The sequence below is a fragment of the Tenrec ecaudatus genome, chromosome 2 (genome assembly GCF_050624435.1).
Source record: "Tenrec ecaudatus isolate mTenEca1 chromosome 2, mTenEca1.hap1, whole genome shotgun sequence".
NCBI classification, from domain to species: domain Eukaryota; kingdom Metazoa; phylum Chordata; class Mammalia; order Afrosoricida; family Tenrecidae; genus Tenrec; species Tenrec ecaudatus.
This window is the reverse complement of record NC_134531.1, coordinates 60,862,595-60,884,051: the sequence shown is the minus strand read 5'-3', so window position 1 is coordinate 60,884,051 and position 21,457 is coordinate 60,862,595. Positions and strand designations below refer to the sequence as shown.

Below are 21,457 nucleotides of genomic sequence, written 5' to 3'. Positions count from 1 at the left end.
AGGTGCAGAGAAGGAATGTAAATTTGAATGAGTTAGGTCTAACATACCTATTTGACTTTCAAGTAAAAGTATTACATGCACAGCTGGATTCATGAATTTGGAGTTGCAAGGAAATAGCTGGCTAGGAGTTTTAAATATGGCAGGGTTCTTTGACATCATAGAATGGATGAGCTCTTCAAGACCATGAGTGTAAATGTAGAAGAAAACCAGCATCTGAGTCCTGGGCTCAATAAAATATTTTGGAGACTGAAATGACTGGTTAGTTGTTTTCACTAACTCTCACGTGCGGTAAATTGTTGGTGTGTGGGCTTTGTACTTTGGAAATATGAACTCATTTTACCAGCAGAATGTTATGGAGCCTGCTACGATCTCCCCAAGGAAGAAGACTTTCACCTTTGTATCTGTGAACTGACCGTGGGCATCACCAACCCAAGGCAACTTTTGATACAACTTTCCCAATTTGAGTCTCAGAGTTTTAGTTCACCTACATGTATGTATGGAAGGCCCACTCCAGTAGTATAAATCCCAGATGTGAAGTTAAGAATTTTCAGGTGATTTGTAATTTTTTAAAAAATCCACAGCTTGGCTTTATTTTTTATAACTTTTTTTCCTGAGTGTGCTTTATATTGTATATAGTATGATTTTAGTAGTAAATTTACAAAGAAATTATATTAAATAAATAATAGTCAATAGAATTTAAATATTAAAGTAAATAAAATCAGGAAAGAAAAATAATTGTCAGGTGATTTGGAAGAAGTTAGGATCAGAAAACTGGTACAAGGAAATTATCAAATCAAGTATTGATACAATTTTTATATGAACTATTTCAAATTTGTCAAAAGTTATTAAGAATAAAAGTCTTCATTAGTGCTCGCTTCGGCAGCACACATACTTCGCCCCATTGGCTCCTCAGCCAAGCACATACACCAAATGTCTGAACCTGCGGTACACATACTAAAATTGGAACAATACAGAGAAAATTGGCATGGCCCCTGCACAAGAATGACACGCAAATTCGTGAAGCATTCCATATTTTAGAAAAAAAAGGTCTTCATTATAGAAACATCATAGCTAATAAATCTAAGATGACTAATGGATTATTTTTCAACCCCTAATAAAATGATGACTCTGTATGAAAATCATCAATGGATGAAAACTTATAATATATATATATATATATATATATATACTTTACAATGAATGAATCAGACTGTTATCACCTGAACTCAAATAGTTTGCAGAATGTGAAATATGCTTATATGGTTCTATTTTTTTTAAGTCTTTACATTAAAGATAATAATATATTTACAGGCAAAATTATATAATGCAGAAAAACTATATAAAGTAGAAAAAAGTGACACAAGTGGAAAAAGGTTGACTTTAAGCTGGTTAATAGATTGATACATAGAAATTCATTGTACATTTTTAATATAATTTTTTAATATCAAAATAATAAAAAGAAAATTTTAGATGAGATATATTTCACTGACTTCTATTCATAGACAATATAAACTTTCTTAAATCATTCTGTGGCAGTAGGCAACTTTTATCTTTTTAATCAATTGTCAAAAGACTTGAACAAAGAAAATGACAAAGCACTACTAGAAACTAAAAGAGATCTACATAAAATGGAAGAACATATCATGCTTATGTACAGGAAAAATTAACTATAGAAATCTATAACTAAAATGCCATCCCAATCCCGATTTCACCAACTCTGTTTAAGAAAATGGAAATTCCAATCACTAACCTTATATGGAAAGGAAAGAGAATCCAGATAAGGCACTACAGAATTAGAAAAAACAAAATAAAAAGTTTTACACTTCCTGATTTCAAAATCTACTACTCAAACTACAGTAGTCTTGTACTGGTACAACGACAGGCACATAAATCAATAGAACGAATTGACAACCCAGATGTAAATCTATCTATCTATGGACAGCTGATCTTTGACAAAGTATTGAAATCCACTAAGTGAGTAGTAACAGTCTGGAATGGTGCTATAAAAACTGGATATCCATTTGCAGAAAATGAAACAAGATGCATACCACACACAATATTTAAAAACTAACTTGAGATGGCTCAAAAGACCAAAATGAAAAGCTTAAGCCTATAAAGACCATTTTTTTAAAAGAACAAATTTATGACACAGACTTTCACATAAGCCAAAATTACATGAACACCATAAGATAAACTAGATAACTGGAGACTTCTAAAAATTACACTGATGTGTACAGTAAAAGAAATCTTGGAAAGAAAATCAACAAAATGGGAAAATATTTGACTATGAAAATCTAGGCAAGCAACTAATGTCAAAACTTTACAGAGAATTTCAACAACTCAATAACAAAAGAACAAACAATACAATTTGAAAAATACATAGGGGAAATGAACAGATATTCCACTAGAGAAAAGTCAAGCAGCAAACAAATAAATGTTCCTGATCATTAGCCATTAGAGAGATACAAATCAAAATAACAATGAGTTACCATCTTATCCCTGTAATAACAGCAAAGTTCACTGAGGCACAAAACAAATGCTGGAGAAAGTGTACTCTAATACACTGCTGGTGAGAGTGTAAAACAGCAGTGCCAATGTGGGAAATGGTATATATGGTCTTCCTTAATAAACTGAATCACCATTTGCCAAACAATCCCACAAATAAGTTTACAGCCTGATGAAATATGGCCCAGTTCATAAACATATATATGTACATAAACATATATATGTACATCTATGTTCATAGCAACATAGATGTACATATATGTACAGTAAAAAATAGATGCAAGCAACATACCAAAAAACAAACCAAACTCACCTCTATCAAGTCAATGCTGACTCACAGCTACCCACCCCCACGCCCTATAACTGTCAATGAAGTAGAAAGTTCAGTCTTCCTCCCTCAGAGCTGCTGGTGATTTTCAACCACAGCCATGCAAACTACAGACAAACATGTAACCACTACACCATCAGGCCCCAAGTGCCAATCAATAGATGAATGGATAAAAATACTATGATACATATACACAATATAATAGTGTATGACATTAAAGAATAAAGAAGAATCTGCATAACATCCCATAATATGGATAATCTTGTAGGGTACTATGCAGAGTAAAATAAGTCAATCACAAAAGAACCAATATTGTATGAGTCCACTAGTATAAAAAGTCAGGGAAGGTGTGGTTGTTACATAATTTTATGTGCTATTGATAAATAAGCATAAGGGGGAGTCTAGACTGTCAATCAGAAAACAACCTGGTGATGCCTCCTTAGGCGTGGCCTTCTCATGAGAACTCTGATAACGTCCTCTCTTTCACCCTGGAAGCGAGCCACACACTACCTGCTTCACCTTCCTGTTGACAAGCCACATGGAACCATGATGATGGAAACCAGAGCCCTGGAGACACATCAACTGCCATTGGATCCACAATTCTTTGCACCCACCAGTCTGTGATCTTCCTACACTCTGCATCATTGCATGTGACTGTATGAGTCTGAAGAGTGATTTATAGACTACTATCAAACGTATTGCTAATATTGTATTTTACACACTTGACCTGAACTGGGCAAGGTTATTTGAATATACAATTACTCTTTGATATAAAGCGCTTTCTTAAACATATCTGAGTGTCCCTTGATTTGTTTCTCTAGTCAACCCGATCTAACATGGAAAGGTTTACACAAAGGAAAAAAAAAACTAAAATTGTTTTTTTTCCTAACCCTAACCCTACCAAAAATGTTATTTAATAGGTACCAGTAGACTGCACACATAGACATCACCAAATGGAATACACAAGAATCAAACTGACCACATCCTCAGAAAGAGGTGATGAGATGCTCAGTTTCAGCATCCAAAACAAGACCAGGGGCTGACTGTAGAATGGACCATCAACTGTTCATATGTAAGTGCAGGTTGAGGCTGTAGAAAAGTAAAACAAGTCCAAAATACAACCTTATGTATATCCCATCTGAATTTACAGAGTATCTCAAGAACAGATATGAAGCATTGAACACTGACAAAAGACTCATTGAGCTTTGGGGATTAAATCAAGAACAGCATACATAAGAAAGCAAAAAAAAGATTAAAGAGATAAGGAATATCAAAGTCCATATCAGAAGAACTCTGAAACTTGCTGTTGAATGTAAAGAGCTAAACAGAAAATCTGAAAAGGCAGCTTGAATAAACAAAGTATTATAGTGAAATGTGCAAACACTTGGAGTTAACCAAAAAGGAAGAACACATTCAGAAATTTTCAAACTAAAAGAACCAAAGGAAAAAAATCCAAGCTTCAAGCTGCGATACTGAATAATTCTAAAGGCAAAATAGGAATGATACAGGAGGCATCAAAAGAAGACAGAAAGATTACACAGCATTACTATACCCAAAAGAATTGATTGACATCCAATCATTTCAAGAACTAACATATCTTCTAGAATTAAAGGCACTAAGGATAAAGCCCAAGCTGCACTGAGCATATGACTGAAGGTAACTGATGAAAAACAAGGCTCTACAAATAGGCAAACAAGCAACAGGCACATCTCACGAAGCCCTGGTTGCATTCACTCATCTATGCCAAGAAATCTGGAAGACAAATGGCTGGCCATTCATAAAACAGGTTACAGAAATGACATTAATATCACAAGCAAATAAAATTTAGCCTAAGATAATTCACAATGGTTGTAGCAGTACAGGGAGCCACAAGGAGCTGCCAGAATTTCAAGCCAGATCCAGAAGCGAACACGAAACAAGGGCTATCATTGCTGATGTCATTGCTGACATCACATGAATATTGGCTAAAAGTAGAGTATATCAGAAAGATGCTTATTTGTGTTTTATTGATTATGCAAAGGCATTTGATTGTGCCAATCCTTACAAAACTATGAATCACACTGAGAAAAAAAGGGGGGAATTCCCAAAGACTTCACTGTGCTCCTGTGGAAACTACATGGATCAAGAGGCAGTTGTTTGGAAAGAACAAGGGAATTCTCACTATTGCATAGTCAACGAAATACAAGTAAGTATCTTCCTGGTATTTTCTGCTTTCAGCTAAGATCCATGTGATGTCAACCTGCTATATGCAGAGGATAAAACCAGCATCCTGAAAGTCATAAGGACTTCAAGTACTTGTTGTCCAAGATCAAGGGCTTCAACCTTCGATATGGATTACCAAGCAATGTAAATGAAACCAAAATCCTTTTTAAGATCAATGGAAAAAAGGCTTCATTTTGCTTCGATCCACACTCAGTGCTCATGAAAGTCGCAGTCAAGAAAACAAATGACATATTGAATTGAGCAAATCTTAAAGACCTCTTTAACAAGTTTAAGAGTAAGACTGTCACTTTGAGGATAAACCAGACCCAAGACATGGGACTTCTAATCGTCTTATATGCATGCAAAAGTTGGATCATGAATAAAAAAGACAAAAGAAGAAGTGATGCATTTGAAGTATAGTCCCATGAACTTCTAGAAGAACAATTAAATCTGTCCTGGAAGAAGTACAGCCAGAATGCTACTTTGGAGCAAGGATAACAAAACGTTTTCTTCATGTACTTTGGAAATCATATGAGGAGAGACTAGTCCATGGGAAAGGATAGCATGCTTGGTAACATGGAGGGTCAGAGAAAAAGAGGAAGACTTTCAGTGAGATGGATTGACACAAGGGCTGTAATCATGGACTCAAACATAGGAATTGTGAGGATGGCACCGGAATGGGCAATGTTTCCATCTGTACATAGGGTTGCTATGAGTTGAAATCAACTTGACAGCACCTAACAACACAATGACAGGTGTGGGATGAAAGAGCATGGAAAATAACTAGGTATTAAAAACACATTTTCTGGGCAGCAGAAAATTCAATATACCAAGGGAGTGATTACTTAAAAGAGGAAGAAATGGAAAGATACACAAGAACTACTGGAAACAGGTCAATATTACTAAGTGTATAATCATGCTTTATAAGTAATACAAACCTTAATGCACAAATGGATACTTATGCAGACATGCAACATAAACAGGTCTGAGTAAAAAAACCTATAATATAGGTCCAGCAGACACTATATTTCTACATACATATTTATATTTGTTGTAAATATATCCAGGTAAAGAACAGAGCACACTGGTTATACAATCTTCTTAACCATGACTAACAGCTTGCTGGAGTGTATCACTGGGTTTGGAAGTTTGTACCATAGTTGTGGAAGGCATGCTGGTAAATTAGCATAACATAGTCCACAGAAATAACATCCCACATGCTATTTTGATGAATAGCTACCAAACTCTTGAAAGTTTGTGAGTGTCTATTCAAGGTGAAACTATTGGTTTCTCCCCATCTGAAGCATAGAAGAGTGAAGAAAATCAAAGATGCTTGGAAACAACTGGTCCAAAGGATTAGTAGATCACGTGAATCTCAGTCTCCAAGATACCACTTTTAACTGCTCTGAAAGGGATCACACAGAGGGTCCTGGGTAGAGTGGGGGGAAATGTGGGGCAAAATTTAAGCAAATGATCATGCTTGCTCTTAATGTTGACAAGCCACAGACTTGTTGAGACTTGGGAGAGCCCCTCTCTCTGTTTTCACCTTCCTTTTAACAAGACACATGTTAACATGTCACGCTAAGACATGCAACAACTTTGGAGATGCTTCCACACCACTGGATCTACAAGACTGTACCACTAGCCTGTGATCTTTCTGTGTTTTGCACGACTGCAAACATGCTACATGAGTCTGAAGAGGGATTTATGCACTAATATTGGACTTACGGACTTGATCTAGACTGGGCTGGGATGCTTCCTTAATATGCAATTACTCTTTTATATAAAACTCTTTCTTACACATAGATGCGTGTCTGGATTTGTTTCTTTAGTCAACCCAAACTAACACAACCACCAAGGCTCCTTTTTCTTCTGAAGACCGAAACCTCTAAGATGGTCTGTTTACCTACTATCTACTTGGCAGTGTGACAATCCTATGATCCTATGATCAAAAATACACACATTAATATACACTTGAAATATATACACATAAATGACAGTAAATCAAAAGTATTGCTATGAAATACTAAACGAAAATATCAAAAGCTCATGCTATTGTTTCTCAACATATGCTCCATCTAGGTGTACAAGTTTCTGAAGGCAGTGTTTCCATCTCTCAAATTGGTCCCTGAAAACTTCTATACTCTTTCATTTACACTACAGCAAAGCTTCTATACTCTTTCATTTACACTACAGCAAAGCTACATGAGTCCTTCAGTGGCTCATGAGTTTGAGACAAAAAGAAATTTGAAGGGAAAGCTAGGGCTGGAGTATGGATAGAGTAAGGTTTCCCAAAGACAGTTTCACAGGCCAGCCCTTGCTGGCTAGTGGTTTCAGCCAACCATCATGCATTTTACAGCCCAATGCTTATCCCCACTCCATGACCAAGGCCCCATTTTGTTAAATACAAGGTCAAAACAAGACGCTTTGACTTGGGCCTTTTTGGAACTAATTTGATGAGGATAAGTTTTGACAATACCTATAAAACTGAACTATCAAATTTCCAAATTAAGAAACATATTTACATGTTGAATATTAATGAGATACCCTTATCCCTTCTGTGAGCTTTTCTTCAGTACCTCCAGTAAGGTATGGGATGGAAGAGTAGAGTAACAACCCTTTTGTTCAAAGCAAGATCAACAATGAAATAAAATCTGAAATGGGGTATATCCACTGTGCATACCACTACTACTACTGGGTCAATTCCCACTCACAACACCCTTAAGGGCACAGTAGCACTGCTCATTAGAATTTTCAAAACTTTAAATCTTCACAGGTGAAAACAGCCTCATCTTTTTCAAAAAGCAGGTAGAATTGAACTACTGACTTTGCAGTTAGCAGTTAAACACAACGCATTGCACTACTAACTCAATGACAAGAATTTTGGATATAAGCTAATATGTGAGGAATCTTTGAAAAATTGTGTGAAAAAATATTAAAAATACAGTTTACCATGAAATTTGAAACCCCCTGTACTTTCTGAAGTTTGCAACAAATACTTGAACTTAGAATAAAAAGTGAAGAACACAATCAGCCTACCTAAAACTGAAAAGTCAAGCTTCAAGTGACATTACCAAATAATTCTATGGGCAAAAGTTTAATGATGCGGGAAGCATTAAAAGATTAAAGGAATATACAGAGTCACTGTGCCAAAAAGAACTGATCAAGCTTCAGTCATTTCAGGAAGCACACGACCAAGAATTAATGTACTGAAGGAAGTAGTCCAAATTACACCAAAGGCATTGGCATAAAACAAACCTCCAGAAATAATAGAATACTTCAGCCATCTATGTCAAGAAATTTGGAAAGACTGCTACATGGGCAACCAACGGGAAGAGATCCATATTTGTGCTCATTCCAAAGAAAGGCAATCAAATGAGATGCAGAACTTATTGAAAAGTATAATTAATATAACATTAAATATATAAGGTTCACAAATACTGTTAGGGAGCCCTCACAGCATAATGGGCTGCTAACAGCAAGATCAATACACAGTTCCCTACAAACTTTGCCATGAGCACAGGATTTTTTTTTTCAGTTTTATGCTCCTTGATATAAAGATATTATATGAGCAAAATAATATTTTAATGTAGATATATAAAATATTAGATCTACAAAAGTGATTATTAATTCAATTAATATTTATCTGGAAAAAAACCCTGCTGGATGTATGTATCAGAGTTATTATAGACATTGGGCCATGTTCAGATCAGGGGTGGAGTATCCAAGAAGCAGGGTACACAAAGCCTTCTCAGAAAACACACACACACACACACACACACAACTCTCTCTCATAGCCACACTACAGGACCCAGTAGCACTACCCCTGTGGGTCTCCAGGCCATAAGTCCTTCTGGGAGTAGACAGCCTAATCTTTCTCCCACGGAGGTGATAGTCGTTTCCAACTGCTGACTTGTGTTAGCAGCCTAGCTAGTAACTCAGCAGGCCACCGTGCTTCCCACAGGAGCTTACTTGTGCTCATTTAGTAATCTGTACTAGACAGATATTGTGAAGTAAGTTTACACAAGCCAAGCTTACTGGGTGCTCTGTAAATCTGAAAAGAGGCTTTGATTCTATAGAAAGGTACTGGGGTTGGGAGATAGATGCCACCCATACCTTGATGCTAAATCCCTGATGTGGTGCAAAATTGTGAAATCGCTCATTAAAGATTGGTTAGGAAGCACACCTGTGCTTACTTTGCTTATTGGAAAAGCAACACTGACTTGGATACTCTCACACAAGTCCTAATTAAGCTTCTTTACCAAGAAAGGAAGAACATATATATATAGGGTATATATATATATATTTAAATATGCACACAGACATATATATCACTCTGCCTTGAACTTTAGAAGAAGAAAAGATTTACCTTGAGGAAGGAAATATACAAATTAAGCAGAGAAAGAAAAACTGGACAATTAAATTTCTACTGGCAAAACCATTTGATGGAAAACACTAGGGAGACAGGTAAATTGCAGATGGCTCTGGAGAGAGAAGCAAAGCAACATAGTATGCACAAAACTGCAAAGTAACTTTCACTGAAATATTAAAATGATCATTCTAAGTGTCTACTTCTCTGGTATGAGAAAACTTTTTGTTCAATATCCAAGGATAGCAATGAGTTCAACTCCTCCAATAACCTTACTTATGGTCTCTGCTGTGACAGTCATCAAGTATCTTTGAATTCCCCCAAACCCCTTGCCTAGGGCAGGGTAACCTACCCACTAAAGTTTCCAAGAGCAGGGTAACCTACCCACTAAAGTTTCCAAGGCTGTGATCCTCATGGAAGCAGGCTACATTTCTTTCTCCAGGGAGAAATGGGTGAGTTGGACAAATGACTTTTCAGTTAGAAGCTGTGCCCTATACCACTGAGCTACCAGGGCCCCTTTTTGAACTCCCAGTGAAATTGTTAAGCATATAAACTCCGACACTCACTGCCATTAAGTTGATTCTGACACATTGTGACAGATACGAGAAGAAATTTTGGACAGGTGGGAAAGAATTTCCTCTTTACTAAGACTCAAAGTGATCTTATTCAACAACTGAAAATGGTTCTGATTTGGAATATTTGGGGCTCCTTGGGCAGAACAAGAGTTAGTCTCAGAAACTCACAGGGGCAGTTATATCTTGTCCTATAGGGTTGCTGTGAGTTAGAATTCATTCGATGGCAGTGAGTTTGGGGTAGCAAAACTGTCAGAAAGGTTGGTGGTTCTAACCTTCCTGAAGGCATTTCAGATGACATCCTGGAGATGTTTCTGAAAGGTCACAGCTCTGCAAACCCCATGGAACTCCAGTTCTCTCTCTCTCTCTCTCTCTCTCTCTCTCTCTCTCTCTCTCTCTCTCTCTCTCTCTCTCTCTCTCTCTCACACACACACACACACACACACACGAGTTTGAATCGATGGTACAAACCAGTATTTCTTTTAGCAGTAGTATTCCACGAGTAGTATTTTTTCCCTAACTAATAAATGGCAAAAATATAACGACCATCTGAATAGCACCATTTGAGAGCTAAATTTTGTTTGAGGCTCAGGCACCGACCGGACTGAGACAACTCTCAAGCAAACAAGTTCTAAACACAGCTCCTACAAAAAAAAAACTGACTCCTTCGTTTTGATACAATCATTTTTCATCCTGGGTGCTTCAGCTGTCCGGGCTATAAAAGATTCATTTAATAGTAACCTGCCCACACAAAGCTCCTTTGAAGTTAAGTAATGAATGCTCTCACCAGGTGCACTTAAAACAGATGCTACAAAAATACTGAGTCCTATCTCCAACACAACCCTGTAATATATACATGTTGGTTTCAATTACGGTGCTAATTATGATTTCCCCTCAAAGGGCCCTCTCCCCACCCTACTGCCCCCCAGTGCATTTCAGGTCTTACTTATGACCGCTGCCTGGACCAAAAGTCTTTGGACTCTGGACCCGCGGCTGCAACAAAAGCAGTTTGGAAACGCAGATACTGAAATGGACCAGACAAAAGAAAGTGGATCTGTACAGAAGGAACCGGCCGGAAAAGGGGGTGTGTGCTGACTTCTCCCCGCCAGCCCAGGGATGGCAGTTCAATGGGACACCCCGGCAGCGTGAAAAACCCGATCCCACACCCACCCCGCTCCTCCCAGCCCGCCCTGAGGACCCTCCCCGGGAGCCCTGCCCTCCCCGCGGCACCCCTCCCGCACCTCAGCGCTCGTCTCCCGTGGCCAGCTCCGTGTACATACACCCTCTCTCTGCGGGTCGCGCCCCGAGCTCCGCCGCTGAAGCCCCGGGTGCGAAAGTTCAACCGCCGCCGTGTCACGGGGACGGCGCGGGAGTCGGCCGCCGCCGCCCAGGCCCGCCCGGCCCCGCCCCGCCCGCGGCGCGTCCTCGCGTGGGCGCCTGTGGGGCCCGCCGGGCCAAGGCCGGGCTCCGCGGGAGGGCACGGCGACGCCGCCCCGCGCCCCGCCCGCTCCCCGCCGCCGGCCTTACCTGCGTCCGCGGCCCGGCGCCCCCCGCTCCGCGCCCCCGCCCGCCCGGCGCTGCCGGGCGCCCGCACCCGGGCCCGGCGGACTGGCGGCGGCTCCGGCTCCGGCTCCGGCGGCGCGATGCTGGTTCGGCGAGACGGGAAGCGACAGGAGTCAAACCGCGTGGAAAGCGCTCGGGCCGCGCGGGGCCACTCGGAGCCGCGGCCTCGCGGGCGGCGGTGAAGCGCTGGCCGCCGCGGGCCCTGCTGGGAACACCTCCACCTCGCGGGTCCCCCGCGCGGGTCCGGCGTGGGCGGCGCCCGGCGCAGACTGACGGACTGACCGTGCGGGGCCCGCGGGGCCGGGCGGCGCGAGGCAAACTTTGGAACCCCTTCGCCGAGGAGCTGAAAAGTTGGCCGCCAGTCCGCCTCGTGGCCACCCAGCTCCTCCCGGAGCCCTCTGCCCACCTGCTGGGTCTCCTCTGGGCTTCAGTCCCAGCGACCTCTTTCCAAGGCTACACCTTCCCACACTGCCTGACAGATTCATTCCCCTTGCTTACCTTCTGGCTCTGAAAAGTCCGTCTGCGTGAAACCAGGATTAACCATGAAGGTGAACTTGACCCTACTTACGTTTGACAAATTACAGTCATCGAGGAACTATAACTGGTTGGTAGGCCAACGGTGCTTATTTGCAGAGTGAATGGGACTCTTGGGATAAATGTTGAGGTGCTGGACAATGGAAATTTATCAAATGACTGCAATTCCCAGCAACCCTAGTTCTAGAATTGAAACAAATACCAGAACTTGAACACCAAATGTTCACAGAAGTACTGTTCACCATAACCAAAAATGAATGGCAACAACCTAAATGCCCATCAACAGGTGAATGGATAAATGATGTAAAATGGAGCAGAGTCCTAATTCATGCTACCACCTGGCTGGATCTGGAAAACATTATGCGCAGTGAAATAAGTCAACCATACAAGGACAAATAGTGTATGATACCACTTTCATCAAATATCTAGAATCAGCAAATGGTTAGAATCCAAAATGTATTTGTCACCAAGAATGAGAGGGAAAGAGCCTTAGCAGTGCTGTCTGATAAACTTTGGACTTCTAACTGCAAGGCCAGTGGTTTAAGCCCGCCAGCCTTTCTCTTCAGAAAGATGAGGCCGTCTGCTCCCCTAAAGATTTACAGATGAATTAGAATTGAGACCCCAGAAAGACAACCAAGTACCTACAGACAGACAGACACCTGATCCTGGAAAAAGGACTAAAACACATTAAATGGAGAAGAGCTAACCTTTTAAATAACGGGTGCAAGAAAAAATAACATATAAAAGAATCAAACAGGACCCATACCTCATTACCATATACAAAAACAAACTCAACTTGGATTAAACACCTAAATATAAACCCTAGAACCATAAGGACCATAAATAAAAAATAAGGACAAACGTAGTGGTGGTGGTGGTGGTGCCAGTACCGTCTCGTCAGCTCAGACCAATAGCGACCTGATGCACAATAGACTCAAACACTGAACAGACCCGCACCCTCCTCACAATTGTTCCTACGCCTGAGCCTATTGATGCAGCCGCTGTGTCCATAGCTCTTGTCAAGGGCCTTCCTCTTTTCACTACTCTTCCACTTGACCAAACATGATGTCCTTCTCCAAAGTCTTGGCATCCTTACCTCTCAGGAACACTCTGGCCTTACTTCTTCCAATATAAATTGGTTTGAAGGACAGACCTAAGGACCCTCGTAAAGGCATAAATGCACTACTGAAGATAATGAAAAATACCCACACAATAGAAGACAAAATACAGGACTGGGACCTACTAAAAACATGACATTTTTATGTATCAAAAGACTTCTTCAAAAGAGAACCCACAGATTGCGGGGGCGGGGGGGCAGAATGAGACATTTGGTAATATATCAAATAAAGAGCTAATTTCAAATTTCACTCACTACCATCAAGTCAATACTGACATAGCAACCTCTGTGGGTTTCTGAGACTGTCGCTCTTTACGGGAGCAGAAAGCCCAGTTTTTTTCCCTCATAGCTGCTGGCGTTTTCGACTGCTGACTCTCAGATTGAAGTCCAATGTGCAACCACTACACGACCAGGGATCCTCATAAAAAACAACAGCACCTTGATAAGAAAAATATAAATAACAATTAAGAATGGGCATGAGACATGAGTAGACAATTTAGCAGCCAACATTCATATGTATGTATTTTGTGACATACAAGTTAGTTTCATACAAAAATTAACCAAGAAATACAAATTGACACAACAATGAGATATCACCTCATACCAACACTATTAGCAAAAATTTTAAAAAGTAATAGCTCATGCTGGAGAAGATGTGGAGAGATCAGAATGCTTACACAATGGTGGAATTTCAGAATTGCGCAACCACGATGGACGTCAGTATTGTCTGCCTTAAACAAATGCAAGGCCCATAAAGTGCCCATTCAGACCCACAATAATCCTACAGGGCAGAGTAGAACTGCCTCTGGGGAGTTGTAGCACTTTAAAGCTTTATAGAGCAGAAAGCCTAAATTTTCTCCTGTGTGGGTATTTGAACCACAGACATTTTAGTTAGCAACATATAATCCACTACACCACCAGCACTTTTAGAATCTGCTCCAACAATGGGTACTGCTGGGTTGATTACAAAGAGGCCTATCAGAAGAAAGATAAGAAAAATAATTTTCATTCTTTCTGATTAAGACTTACACGCGTACAGAGAAACCGAGGGAAAATTCAATTTCAGTTAAAAAATATACATTCCGTTTAAAAAATACTTATACATAGAAATTAATTATTGTTAAAATTAAATTTTAAAGTGCATGTTCATGCTTTATCTGGTACCACTAAGCAGTGAGCCCTCAGAGCAGTGGTTTTCATCTTTGGTAGCAAATTGGAATCACTTCCAGAGGCTGTAAAAATACCAATGGCCCATATGTGTACATGGTTTTAGATATATTAAAAATATTGATGAGTATATCTACGTGTAATTACTGTAAGCTAAAATAGAATTCATACCTATGTCTTTAGCTCCAATCTATCACCTCATAGGTCATTCTTCATTCCATCTTGAATCTCCCAACCCTCTAAATTATATATTTAATTTGTATGTTTCTCTTTGAATTAATAAATATTTTTATTTGGGGGTTATATACTCATAACAATCCATACATCAATTGTATCAAACCCATTATTTTGTATGTATTAAGATTGACTTTGTGCTATAAAATTTATTGATTTAAAAATTTATTGATTTAGAAAAAATCTAAATTATTTACATTGGCATAAAATATATTTGTTATTATTAGCAATTTATGTTCCATCAGGAAAGAAGAAACTGAGACAAATACATTGATGAAGGACTAAAAAACAATGGCCAGTTGTTAACCAAATACAATAGCATCACAGTTTCTGTTTTCTTCTTCCGACAGTTTTATTGGCATATAATTCACATATCATACAATTCAATAGTTCAGTCACATCAAGCAGAATTGTACAGTTATCACCACAGTTTTAGAATATTTTCTTCAATCTTGTACACATCATTATTAGCTCCCTATTTCCTCCTAACCATACCTTCAAGGAACCATTACTCCAGTACTGTCTCTATAGATTTGCCAATCCTAGATTTCATAGATAGAAACAATTTTTAAATGCAACAAGCAACAACCAAAAAATGCTAACAAGAATAACAGAGTAAAACATTAAAACCCCAATAAAAAAGAAGCAGAAAATATTTTTAAAAACTAAAACAAATTTAAATGGTTCTCAAGGAAGATCAAATGATAGAGTGCTAAATTTTAATCTAACTGCGCCTGCAACAATCCACTTTCCAATGTGTTCTGAATGTTAGGCTAATGACATCCTTGGTCCATAGTCAGAGGGTATTCTCTAAGGGATTAATCCACATGTATTGCCCCTTCCTTTTTTTCCCCCTAACTGAAACAGCTTTAAAATGAAGATCAAATGATAGTACGTTACATTTTGACCTAACAACACCTGCCATAATTGACTTTTAAAAGCCCCCTGTGCCCCTCCCCCCAGAAGAATTTATTTCAGAGGAAAGCACTGAATGTGCAGCTCTGGGAGAGGGACATGTCTGATCAGAGCACACAGAAGCAGATGAAGGGGGAGGAAGAGAGAATGGAGCACATCCTGGACCACCAAGCCTTGAGGACGATGTTCCCACTCAGAGCAACCAATCCAGAGAAGACCACATGGCAGGCCCCACTATGAGACACGACATCCCTCACTGACCCATATCCTTACAGGGGACAACACTGGAGACACAGTGTGGGAATTCTGCCCAAAACCAATCCCACCACACTGAGGCAAAACACTAAGGGCGTGCAACAGAACAGCAAGGGAAGCAGAGCAGCAAAGTCTCCAGGGAATACCAAAAATCGACTTTGGGGCCAGGCCTTGGTTCCCCAATAGACATGACTGGAAAACACTCCTAAAGGCCAACAAACAGTCCTTGAACTAACAACAAGCTTTTCTTTCTTGTATTTTGTTTTTGTTTTTTTTTTCTTTTCTGTCATTGGCTTGTTTTAGTTGTTTTGTTTTCTTTTGTTGCTTGGTTTTGCTCTGTCTTGTTTTTGTGCATGTTATTATCTCTGCAGGTCTGTCTAAATAAGATAGGCTGGATGAACAATCTGGAGGAGAAAATAACAGGACCAACAGTTCCGGGGGGGACTTGGAAGAGGGGGAGGTGGGGGAAAGGTAGTGGTGTTAAGAAACCCAGGGACAAGAGAGCAAGTTATCCAAATTGGTGGTGAGGAGGGTGTAGGAGACCTGGTAGGGCATGACCAAGGGTAATGTAATTGAGAGGAATTACTGAAACCCTAATGAAGGCTGAACATGATACTGGGACAAGATGAAAGTAAAAGGAAATAGGGGCAAGAACTAGGAGGTAAAGGACATTTATAGAGGTCTAAATAAAGGCATGTATACATGTTAATATATTTATATATGAGGATGTAAAAATAGATCTATGTGCATATATATAGATTTAGTTTTAAAGTAGCAGATGGACATTGCACCTCCACTCAAGTACTCCCTCAAGACAAGAATATTTCGTTCTATTAAACTGGCATCCCATGATGCTTACCTTCCCGACACAATTGCTGAAGACAACGTGGATGCATAACCAAATGTGGTGAAGAAAGCTGATGGTGCCCAGCTATCAAAGTTAAAATGAATATGATTTTTGATATTTCAGAAAGAGCATTTTCCTTTTTAACCACAAATGTAGACTAAAACAACATTAGTACTATAAGATATAAATACGTGTGGGTAAACCTCAAAAAACAGATTTTTTTCCTTCAAAGCTGTGTATATTTTTTTATAAAACAACCGTATCGCTCTTCTGGTCCCTGGCGTTCCGGGAGCTGCAGGCGTCGGTGCAGACATGGCCAAATCCAAGAACCATACCACGCACAACCAATCCCGGAAATGGCATAGAAACGGCATCAAAAAACCCCAGTCACAACGATACGAATCTCTTAAGGGGGTGGACCCCAAGTTCCTGATGAACATGCGCTTCGCCAAGAAGCACAACAAGAAGGGCCTGAAGAAAATGCAGGCCAACAACGCCAAGGCTGCGGCTGCTCGCGCTGAGGCCATCAAGGATCTTGTGAAGCCCACAGAGGTCAAGGCCAAGATCCCAATGGGCGTCAACCGCAAGCTCAGCCGTCTGGCCTACATTGCCCACCCCAAGCTTGGCAAGCGGGCTCGGGCACGTATTGCCAAGGGTCTGAGGCTCTGCCGGCCCAAGGCCAAGGCACAAAGAAAGGCTGATGCTCCAGCAAAGGCCACGACTCCAGCAAAAGCTCCCAAAGGCGCCCCTGCCCCAGCTCAAGCTCCCAAAGGCCCCCAGGCTCCCACAAAGTAGAGTTCTCCGTGAGGGCGAGAGGGACTGGTGTGAGCCCTGGGCTGCTGCCTGCATGGCGCTGGTGTCTTGTGCTGTTTGTTGTACAAATAAACCCACGTGGCGCTGAAAAAAACAACAACCGTATCACCTCAAAGTATGCTCTATTACACTTACTGCATTTGTCAAATATGCTATTCCATTCTTGGAAATATTTTTCAAGCTCATCTGTTTAGATAGCTGGCAGCACCTCCCTTGTTTTTTTTTCACCTCTTCTAAGTTGTCAAATCACTGTCCTTTCATGTCCTACTTCATTAGCAGAAACAAAGAAGCCGCACAGAGGGAGGTCAGGTGAGTAAGGTGCCTGGGGCAAGAGAGGCGTGCTGTTTGTTGCCCAAAACTGGCACACTGAGATGACTGCATGAGCAGGTTCATTGTCATGGTGGCAAAACCAGTCCCCTGTCTGCCACAAATCAGGTGTTCTCTGCTACACACTGTTGCACAATCTTTTCAGAGCCTCTAAATAAACTTGATTAAGACTCTGACCTGGTGTAATGAACTCCAAATGCACTATCCCCCTCACATTAAGAAAACAAATTAGCACTGTTTGGGGGAAGTACTCCCTTGTATATGTTAATTTTAGCTATTAGTTACCAACTAAACCTAGTCCTCTGCCATGGAGTCGATTCTCACTCCTGGGGACTCTTCGGATGGAGTGAAATTGCTCCACTGGGTTTCTGAAGCTACAGCTCTCTCCAGAAGCAGACTGCATCATCTTTCTCCTAGGGAGTGATTAGTGGATTCAAACTGCCAACCTCGCTCTCAGCAGCCCAAAGCTTAACAAATGATGCCACCAGGGCTCCTTTATATATTAAACATTAAATTGACAAACAAACAAAAATCAAACCCACTGCCATCAATCCAGCTTCGTGTTTTTCCTGCGGCGTGGCTAATGGGTTTGGATTTTTGACCTTCTGGTTAACTGCACAGCATCAAAACCAAAAAATCCAAACTCACTGCCACCAAGTCAGGTCTGACTCATAACTGCTCAATGGCACAGAGTAGAACTACCCTGTAGTTCAGGGACCATAAATCTTCACAGGAGCATAAGGCCTTTCTCCCCTGGAGTGTCTGGTGGGTTTGAACTGATGATCTTGTGGTTAGGAGTCCAACTTGTAACCCATTACTCCACCAGCGGACCTCCCATAGCACCAAAGAAATGGAAATCATTACTAACATTATCCCTCATCTCTGGAGATAGTAGGGCTAGCTGACTGCACGGCCTTCCCAAAGTCTGTGTATCAATCAATAGTCCTTGCATTACTTATGAGCCGAATTCTATAGCCTCCAGCCAAGAATTGATTAAATAGTATTGTAGTTGTAATGTTTTTTTCTCTACTAATGCAATGTTTTGTGCAGCAGCTCATGCCATTTGAGGATCCAGCATGATATTTAGGCCATTTGGAGCTGTTGGGCAGTTTGAAATAGCAGGTTTTAGATATGGCGTCATTTTCACAGAGGTTGTATTGAAAGTTGAGAGCTCGCCGTGGGACAAGAATATTTTGGAAAGTGCTCGAATTAATAAGTGTGGAACTAGATAAGGAGCACTCAAGTAGGAACAGACCAACTCTCCTCAGAATTCGTTACAGCCAGGGAGTCAGCACCGGCCTTGCATCTGGCCCCTGCTCCAAGGCCGGTGGGAGAACTCAGCACCTCTCTAGCGAGAAAAGGCAAGCTTCAGCTCTCTGCTCAGAAGAGCTGTTGTCAAGGGGAGTGTGGAGATGGCCTAAGTAGAAGTGGGGCATATCCCACCTTGTTGGTAAGGGGAGCATATTGGGCTTCCTGTGCTTGACCCTAAGTTGAAAGAAGGGACAAAATTGAGAAAGCAGTATTAGTTACCCTGCTGGTGTAGTGGTTAACACTCTCAGCTGCTAACTGCAAAGTCAGCAATTCGAAACCACCAGTCACTCCATGGGAGAAAAGCATGGGCTTTCTACTCCTGTAGGGAGTTGCAGTCTCAGAACCCACAGGGGCAGTTCCACCCTGTGCTAGAGCATTGCTATACGTCAGAATTGGCTTGATGGCAGTGAGGGAGGGAGGGAGTGATGTATGGGCTACTAACCACCAGGTCAGCAGTGTGAACCCAACAGCAGCTCAGCTGAATGATGAGACTTGCTGATTCCATTATGATTGACAAACTCACATTATGATTGACACCCACAAGGGCAGTTCTGCTTTGTCCAGAGGGTCGGTCTGCATCAGGACTGGCTTGACGGAAGTGAGTTTGAGTTGTTGAGTTAGTTACTAATCAAGCCCTGCCCATTTGGGATCCAATTAGGGCAAGTGCTGTTTGGCTTTCCTAGAGTGGTGGAGAGCCACTTCTTGGGCTAGAGGCTGCTTCTTCTTCTTCTTTTCATAAATTATTTTATTGGAGGCTCTTACAGCTCACAATTCAGACATCAATTGTATCAAGCACATTTGTACATATGTTGTCATCATCATTTTCAAAACATTTCCTTTCTACTTGAGCCCTTGGTATCAGCTCCTCTTTTTTCCCTTCCCTTCTCTACCCTTCCACCCTCGTAATCCCTTGATAAATTATAAATTATTATTATTTTCATATCTTACACTGTCCCTGCTGTCTCCCTTCACCTCACTGACATTTCTGTTGTTTGCCCCCTTAGGCAGTGGGGGGTGGGGTTGTACATCAAACATTGCTATTGATTCCTCCTTTCTCCTCCTTCTTCCCCCACCTTCCCCTTCTTCTCATTGTATCACTACTCCCATTACTGTTTCTGAGAGGTTTGTTGGTCCTGGATTCCATATGTTGAGAGCTCTTATTTGTACCAGTGTATGATCCGGTCTACCTGGATTTGTAAGGTAGAACTGGGGTCATGATAGTCGGGGGGAGGAAGCATTATAAGAATTAGAGGAATGTTGTGTGTTTCATCATTGCTAAACTGCAATCTGGCTGACTCATTCCTTCCTTGTGACCCTTCTGTGAGGGGATGTCTAATTGTCTAAAGATGGGCTGTTGGTCTTGTGTTAGTCCGGGTTGACTAGAGAAACCAATTCATAGACACTTATATGTATGTAACAGAGAACTCTATATCAAAGAGTAATTGTATATTAAGAAAACATCTCAGCCCAGTCCAGATCAAGTCCATAAGTCTGATATCAGCCCATATGTTCAATACCAGTCTATAATGTCCTCTTCAGACTCACAAAACACATGCAAGGACCCTGAATGCAGGAAGATCACAGTCCAGTGGGTGGAAAGTTTTGTGGATGCAGTAGAGGTGGAAGCAACTCAGCACTGGCATGGGTCTCCACGTGGCTCCTCCGGCACCAGGGCTCTGGTTCCATGTGTCTTGTCAGCAGGACGACAAGCAGAGAGTTTGTGTGTATCTGGCCTCCAGTGAGCTATTTATCTCCTTCATGCCTCCAAATAAGTTCAGCAAGCTGCAACCTGATTGACAAGCTAGACTCCGAACCTTCGCAAGTGGACGAGCGATTATGTAGCTGCCCCAGGTCTTCATGCTGACCCCCTCGTTGGCATCATTTGCATCGATATGATTGATTGTTTGGGGTCTTCTAATGCCTGATACCTGATCCCGTTGACACAGGCTTTGTGTTCTTCCATGGGGACATTGTTGCTTCCCTGCTAGATGGCTGCTTGCTTAACTTCAAGCCCTTAAGAACCCAGATGCTGTATCCTGTAATACCTTGCCATAAACTTACTTCACCACATTTTCTCATGCACCCATTTTGTCATGTTGGGAAGGTGAGCATCACAGAATGCGAAGTTATTAGAACAAAGTATTCTTGTGTTGCGGGAGGACTTGAGTAAAGGCCCAATGTCTATCTACTACCATAATACTTAACATATAAATATATGTACATAGACCTATATCCCCTGGTTATGTATTAATGAATATATTTACATATGTATGTGCCTGCATGTATACCTCTATAACGTCCTTTGCCTCCTAGTTCTTTCTTCTACTTCCTTTAACTTTCCTCCTCCTGTCACACTATCACAAATAGTTCCAGGTCTGTCCGCTAACCCTTATGAATG

The 21,457-nt window shown here is 41.1% G+C and overlaps 2 protein-coding genes and 1 pseudogene across 5 annotated transcripts in view; 2 read left to right on the top strand and 1 right to left on the bottom strand.

Annotated features, from left to right (window-relative positions):
- The window catches only part of RNF180 (ring finger protein 180), a 213,746-nt gene extending 202,032 nt beyond the window's left edge, over positions 1–11,714 (bottom strand). The window contains exon 1 of one of the 4 annotated variants that reach the window (XM_075541080.1): positions 11,504–11,714. The gene's annotated coding sequence lies outside the window, so the exon portion shown is untranslated. Of the gene's footprint in view, positions 1–11,217; positions 11,350–11,503 lie in introns of those variants that run through there. The other 3 variants (XM_075541079.1, XM_075541077.1, XM_075541078.1) reach the window with 3 other exon arrangements.
- LOC142441967 (U6 spliceosomal RNA) lies at positions 937–1,037 on the top strand (annotated as a pseudogene).
- A 5,179-nt stretch (positions 11,715–16,893) lies between the features above and the next one.
- LOC142440811 (large ribosomal subunit protein eL29-like) lies at positions 16,894–17,403 on the top strand. The gene has a single exon (XM_075543030.1). It carries the CDS (start codon positions 16,921–16,923, stop codon positions 17,401–17,403), a length of 483 nt encoding a protein of 160 aa, XP_075399145.1. The 5' UTR covers positions 16,894–16,920.
- The last annotated feature ends 4,054 nt before the right edge of the window (positions 17,404–21,457 follow it).